We start from the raw sequence: 7,629 nt of genomic DNA on the forward strand, positions 1-7,629 counted from the left end.
TTAAGTCCCCAACAACAACAATACTGAAGGTGTGTCAGGAGACCGGTCTCTACAGAAACATCAATATTTTAGTCCCACATCAGGAGTCCAGGAGGCTGCCGAATAATCTGTAACCAAATGCAGGAGGTGGTCAGACTGGTACAGATGACCATGGAGGGATCCTGATAAAATCAGGTCAATATATAGAAGGTGAATTTAACAGGCAGCCCACTGCACTGAACAGGCTATGGGCAATGTGTTGCCAGGCAGAGTTTTCTTAACTGGTAATTTACATCATTTCTGGGAGAGAGGGAAAAAACTAACACCCCCCCCCACCCCCCAGACACTTGTAGCCAGATTTAGTCTCATATTGTGTACCTGAAATTTAGATGATAGCAAGCGTGGGGGAACATAGGCTGAATTTCAAATACATGTACATGAAAGCACATTCACCACTCATCTAAGGTATTGAAGGTAAATTATAAATAAAGAAGATAGTACTGCATTGCTCCATTCCCCATCTGATGTTGGCAGTTTAATTTATGCTCTCCAGGTGCTTTTCATCCGACTCCAAAAAACAAATGCTGCTTCCAAAAATGACATTTATTTTTAACCTAAAATTGTGCTCAGCAAAATATCGACTTGGTGTACGTTTTTCTGACTTAAAACACTTGTTGGTAGCGCTATCTTTAGTTTACCTTTGAGAGAATGTTGATGAGACTATAAAACGTGCTTGAGGTGAAAATAAATTGAGTATGCATCATGAGAAGCCATCTGAAATAAATGTCCCAGTCCTCTTGCGCATTTGGTCGAAGCTCACAGCACTTTATCACCACTGCCCTGAAGGCGCACAACTTTGACTGATAAGAAAGGAAACAACCACAAGAGTGGCTATGTCACCACATCATCCACTTTTCAAATGAAAAACAGACCAACAATTTCTCACAACTCGGTCCCAGAGTGTATTAATATTTTAGCATATGCCACTGCACATTACACAGAAAATAAGAGGCAAAATGTGGAGTCATCCAAAACCTTAAGATATTTATTTTCGTTCATTTTAATACATTTAATATAATTAAACGGGATGATCAAACCGTGCTGTTTAAGGCACAGCACTCTATTAAGTATCCATAGCACATTCTTGGCTTATTTACCCCAATACGTCTATGTTTACTGAGGCATTTCGGAGAGAGTTTCCTTCCAAGCCCAAGCTCAACTCAAAATCAATTTTAGCACATGCAGTTTTTGGCTGGGCCAAAAATGTCTGAAGCGATAGAAAAACACATGACGCAACAGCACCAAGTATAGATGTTAAACAAAGCCATATCAGACACATGTCCATGGAAACTCCAGTCTCAGACAATGATTAGCTTCAAAGACGACTTGAGAGTCTATATTGAGTAAAGAACATATATATATTGAGCTAAAGTAACATCCACATGGTTGCCATGATTACCATACAGCAGTGATATTCAACTGGCGGCCCGTCGGCCAAATTCGGCACGTGGGGGAGTTTTCTTGTGGCCCTGGAACAATTTTTTTTTTTTAATCTTGGATGGTTGGTTTTAGGCCTACCGGATGACCATTTTGAACATTTTTCATAACCGCTAACCAAAACACGTTAATTGTTAATAATTAGGGGGCTGCAATACCAGCCTGACAGCGCCTCGTGGGTTCAAGACCTTTGCTGTGTGCAGTGTTGCCAGATTCTGTGAGAGAAACAAGAAACCAGGTCTAGGAAAACCAGCCCAAAAGAAGCGACTATGGGCCACATGAGCACTTTAACATACACATCAGCTATTTGAAAATAGCCGATCTACAAGCTCACAACGCGACGCGTCGTGAGCTTGTAGATCGGCTATTTTCAAATAAAATCTTGCAGGGAAATTATAATAAGCCGATCTGGCATACCTGGCTGCGTGTCCCCATTTCCTGTCAGTCTACTGTCCTATAAATAAAGCCCCGAAAAATAATCTTTTACACATTTTGATGTTTGAGAGGATAATATCTGTGCCAGACCTTTTATACTGCACAGGCTTTGATTTTGGATTTGAGAAAATAGGAAGTAGGTATTAAGGTATATAAACAGACCCTGGCATGGAAGTTTTTTTTTTTAGAAGAGTAGTGGAGCCAAACCTGGCATGGTGAAAGTGTTTAGCCTGGGATCCAGCCTGCTTCGCTACGTTCGGCGGACTTTTTTTTCTCTCTTCGCTTCTCAGTCTGGAAAGCCTCCTATCTCCAAGGGAGGCGGGACATGGCATACGGCTGGAATCGTGCCGTGGCTTCTGATTGGTCTGTGGTGCGGGGCGGGACAAAAAAACGGTGTGATCGTTGTGATTCGTCATTCGTTTGAACAACATCCAATCAGCAACGACGTTGCCTAACGTAACATATGTAGTTCCAGTGTAGTTCTGCAAAACGAGTCAATAGGAGGCTTTCCAGACTGAGAAGCGAAGAGAGAAAAAAAAGTCCGCCGAACGTAGCGAAGCAGGCTGGATCCCGGGCTAGAAAGTGTTTGCATGAAAGGTTTTGCTGTTGTTTAGATTTGAGTACATGGCTGATAAGGGCACAGGCTCTTGTGTGTGTCATGTGTTTCATGAGCAATCTGTTGAGGGTCACAGCACATGACATTCAGTCCGGGACGCTCCTGAGCGATTGAATGAAACATACCACTGTGTAAAAGCTAATGGATGCACATTGTTGCGAACGTTCAGGGCATACAGTACTTGCCAGCCGTAGCCCGATATAGAGATCCCCATAAATGGAGACGATCGACCTACGAAGTCTGACAGCATAGAATCTCTAGAAAGGGAGATTCCTAAACGTACCTAGCTCTGACATCAGAACACCCCTCCTGGGAACTCCATATATGGAGATAACTAGGGTTGTCCGATATTGGCTTTTTTACCGATAACCGATATACCGATATTGTCCAACTCTTAATTACCGATACCGATATCAACCGATACCGATATATGCGGGGATTATTGTGATTAGGGTAAGCTCAAATTTCATATCACACACACCATATACAGTAAAAACTCCTGTAACTTATTTATAAAGCAAAAAAAAAAAAAATTTTTTTCAAAAACCGATACCGATATTTTCCCGATATCAATTTTTATGCTAATATCGGCCGATAATATCGGGAGGCCGATAAAATCGGACATCCCTAGAGATAACTGAAACATCCAGGACTGACATCATAGTCCCAGATTTGGGCATAACTGACATAGCCAGCTCCAAACCAGTTAATCACGGATCGCATATGCAAGGACGAGAACCATCGAAGAGAATCCAGTAATGGTTGGTTAGCACAGCCTAAAGCATATTCTCGCAGTGGCTTTGGATCTGGTTAACGGGTCAGCCGATTATCAGTTTTATCATGATGGGCATAATCAAGTTAACTTCTGTCTGCCACAGAGGATTTAAACGTCTGTTTTACAGAAGCAGTCTTCTGACAAGATCACTAGCGGTAACACAAGATCAAGAATGCAAGGATCCGCCGTTTAACGGTGACGGACGGAGTGGTGCAACAACTGTGCGCTGTCTATCTACGTCCTCGTCTCACTGCTCCAATGAGGGAAGCATTCTCTACACAGGCAACCTTGGCAGAGCTGTACGCCGGGTGAAGATGTTCAGCTATGGCAGCAGCCTGGTCAGCCTGTGTCTGATGCCTCACATCCTAATAAACACCAACCTGGCCCACCAGAGCCTGGCCGTGCAGGCGTTTTTCTGCGGCGGCGTCGGCCTCTTCACCTTCATCACGCCCGTCCTTCTCCACGTCATCACCAAGGGCTACGTGGTCCGACTCTACCGCGACGCCGAAACCGACACCTACACAGCCGTCACCTATAACGTCTTCCTCTTAGAGAAGAAGACGGTGTTCCACCAGAAGCAGGTGAAGGTGCCAACCGTCACCGGGATGTTCACGTCGTTTTATGCCGAGAAGATGGGACTCCTAGTCAATCCGGACCTTTTCCTCCTCCCCCGAGACTACAACCACCTCATGGGCTATGATCAGCCATTCAGCTTCGACGAGGATGACTTGGATAAGCCCGAAAAAAGTTGAAAAATGTGTTGACTGTTTCATGACATTCAGCCCGGGATGCTATTGGATGATACTGACTCAAAACACAAAAATAGATTGCTACAAATTGAGGGAGATGGCATTTAATGGATGAACTGCACTCAAAGCTCATGTTGTGCTTTTCCCTGTTGATGTGCCACTGAAAATGTAGGGATGTAGCCTTTGTCAAGCTACCCAGCTACATGGTGAAAAAAGTAGCTGAACTAATTGAAAGCTACATCATTCTGAAAGTAGTGAATGTAGTCACAAGCTACTTGGAAATGTAAGCTTAGACACTGATGTGTGAGATCATTCACCTGAAAGAATGGTACTTATCCAGTCTATTTATTGCTTTAACATTTTAACACTTTGACCCAAGGGATTTTCTTAAGGTTGAATTTAACTTTTACTAAAGTAAAACATATATTTAAAGTAAGATATCTGTTCTCTTACTCAAGTATGACTTTCAAGTACTTTATAAACCACAGTTTATTCATCTATGTATAACTTGCAAAGCAGAATTGGGCAGCAGTCATTGAGCAGTTACAGCTTTGTTACATCGCGGCTGGACAGCTACCTTCAGGCGTGACGCCTGAAGGTAGCTGTTTAGGGGGGAAGTACCTTTGCTCCGCAAAATAAATAAAATAATAACATACATTAACCGTTTAACCAACCAGTTACACATTTCTCAAGTTATTTTACAATTGTGACCCCCTGCCTATAGTTGAATACCCCTGCCATACAGGCAGTTAAACAATACACCAGTATACTATGTATGTAGACCTCCCCTGATGCAGTATGTTTGCCCACAATAACCAGACATTGCAATGTAATGCAACAGCACAGCCCTATGACAATACATTATCAAGACCATGTAGATGAGATGTTTTTTTGTTTCTCTATGTTGTGCAGTTGCTATGCCAAATTATGAACAAGTTCGCGTAATTATATTATTACATTACATGCCATTAGAAAATACTCACTTTAATAATGCTTGTGTGGTTTTGGTTAAATTAAAGTGCCCGACCAGAAACATGTGTTATACATACCATAATTATGTGACCGTGTGCCAGCAGTTCTACAGTCCAGGAAATGTACATTAGGAATCTCATTATGAGCCCATTTGGCCAATCTTGACTATAGTTAATTAGTTATTTATGAATGCATGATCATTTGGAAACGGAAAAAGGTCTACCATATACTTTTGTACCATGCAGTAGCAGTGTACTAGATCAGTGGTTCTCAAAGTCCAGGGGTCCATGACGAGTTATAGGTCTGTAACTCTGAGAGTGTACAAATGGAACCAAATGGACCCTTACGGGTCCATTTGGTTCCATTTGTACACTCTCAGAGTTAGGGTTTTATAATGTAGATTGTGGCCTCAGAGTTAGAAACGTATATCAAATGGGGGTCCTTGGCTTTATGCATATAAAACTGGGGATCCTTGAAATTAAAAAGTTTGAGAACCACTGTACTAGATGGTCCGTCACCTCAACCTCAAACCCGAATGGCCACTTCATTGTAAAATACTGACGGTCGACAAGCACACAACACGTTGCAATGTGACACACTGTGAGCTTGTAGATTTACGCTTTTTGAAAAATCGGGAAAGAAGGAAAGCAACATTTTGACAGTTTCACCCATAGTGACGTGCCCAAAATAAGCACACCAAGGTCAACGTGAGTGAAAAAGGTGTTTTTTAAGATGGAGAGCTGGAGAGGGGGTGATAGGATATAGGGTGGGGGGGGGAGGGAGGGGGTTAGGGAAAAGAGAGAGGAAAAGAGGGAGGAACAAAGATGAAGCTTTTCTATTCGGGCTTCATTCTCTCCTCTCATCTTTCAAGGCGCTGGGCTAATTCCTTCTCTAAGCTGCACCTACCCCGAGGAGCAACTGAAGCATTCAATATGCACTCAATCCATTAGGAACTGAACTGCCTGCATTAGCGCCACACCAGAGAGGAGATTCAATTTCCATGGAGCTGAGGAGGGAAAGGCTGAAGACTCCCACCGAATACAATAACAAATGCCCCGAAATTAATAATTAAAGACAGACGGAGGCTAGGGGACTGCAGGAAAGTCAATACAATGAATAAAAACTATATTCCTATACCTCGGTTAGAGAGCGGCCTTTAATACTACCGCCTCATATAACCGCTACCTACAATCCGCATTGTACTGTATATGGATCGTATTGAAGTATTTAAATACCCCCCCCCCCCCCCCCCCCCCCCTTCCTTCCGTATGAGCAAAGAAAATAGTTGGTCGAAGAAGCTATTTAAAATATGACAAATGGTTGCCATCTTTGTGAAGTTATCGAGGTTATTGTTAGCACCTATCAGATGGTGCAGACAGCGCGGCAGCGGTCTTAACACCGCGGGAATTGCAGAGTGTTACTGGTCTGGGCAAATTATGATTTAACCCATTAAGACCGGGAACGCATCTGTGTGTAATGTTTTTGATTTCTTTGGGCTATTCAAAAATAGCAGATATACAAGCTTGTAGATCTGCTATTTTTGAAAATTCGTGAACATTTGTGCAAATCTTTGATTTTTTTTTCTTTCAAGCAAATATAAACTCAAATCTTTGAAATGTGTTCTGAACTGTTAGTATTCAGAACACATTTGTAGAATCCCACAAATGTGTTCTGAATACTAACAGTTTTTTTTTTTTGGAAAACTTATGTTGCTATAACATCAAACTTTTTTCATGTAAAGGATGATATGTATTTGGCCACGGACCCCCATCTCAAAATGTTTTGTTCCAAGGACCCCCGAAAGCAAAGATTTGAGATTTGAGTTAAAAATGTTTGCTTTGAACAATATACATATTCAAAGATTTGCACAAAATGTTCACGATTTAAAAAAAATTGCAGATCTACAAGCTCATAGCACGGCACTCGGTGCCGTGCTATGAACTTGTAGATCTGCGTTCCCAGTCTTAAAGGGTTAACATGTGTGTGCCAGGTGTGTGCCAGGTGACACTTGGAAATATCGACTCTTGAGTTGAATGAAATTGTTCACCCAGAAGCGTCAAACCACTTGCCTCATCTGCAACCAACGTAACTTAGTTTGCTCTTTGTAGAGGCGGTATTAACACAATGCAGTGAGTACTATGACTATGAACAGAGTGCTCAGTGAGAGAAAAACACGAGGAACAGTGTGCAGAAAAAAGATGTGCTCCTCCAGTGGAACATAAAAGCGGGACGAACAATGCTCAACCAATCCCGATACAAAGGCACGTTAGATTGGCCCAGCTCTGGGACCCAGCAGCACAATCTGGCTTGCTCTCCTGAGAGTGGACTGCAACTGGCCAGACAATGGTGCACACACACGCACGCACGCACACACACACACGCACAGACACAGTGCACACTCACACACAGGTACTACACACACGTCAAGTGAAGTGTGAGACAGGCACTGAGCACCTGGTTGGATGCAGGAGAAAAGGCTTGCTGGCACAGGAACAGAGAGACAATTAAAGCCAACAATAGAACAATAGGCAGGAGGTGGGAAGAGCTCCAACCCACACCAAGGCTCAGCAACCGCTATTAACCCTGCAGTAGACAGCATAGTGTCA

The 7,629-nt window shown here is 42.8% G+C and overlaps 1 protein-coding gene across 1 annotated transcript; it reads left to right on the plus strand.

Annotated features, from left to right (window-relative positions):
• Positions 1-3,370: 3,370 nt before the first annotated feature.
• On the plus strand, positions 3,371-4,063 carry LOC311057265 (transmembrane protein 70, mitochondrial-like; the record flags this gene model as incomplete). Its single annotated transcript, XM_084074216.1, has 1 exon — positions 3,371-4,063. One exon carries the CDS (start codon positions 3,371-3,373, stop codon positions 4,052-4,054), a length of 684 nt encoding a protein of 227 aa, XP_083930342.1. The 3' UTR covers positions 4,055-4,063.
• Positions 4,064-7,629: the final 3,566 nt, after the last annotated feature.

The sequence above is a fragment of the Gymnoscopelus microlampas genome (assembly GCF_963454915.1).
Source record: "Gymnoscopelus microlampas genome assembly, chromosome: 12".
NCBI classification, from domain to species: Eukaryota; Metazoa; Chordata; class Actinopteri; order Myctophiformes; family Myctophidae; genus Gymnoscopelus; species Gymnoscopelus microlampas.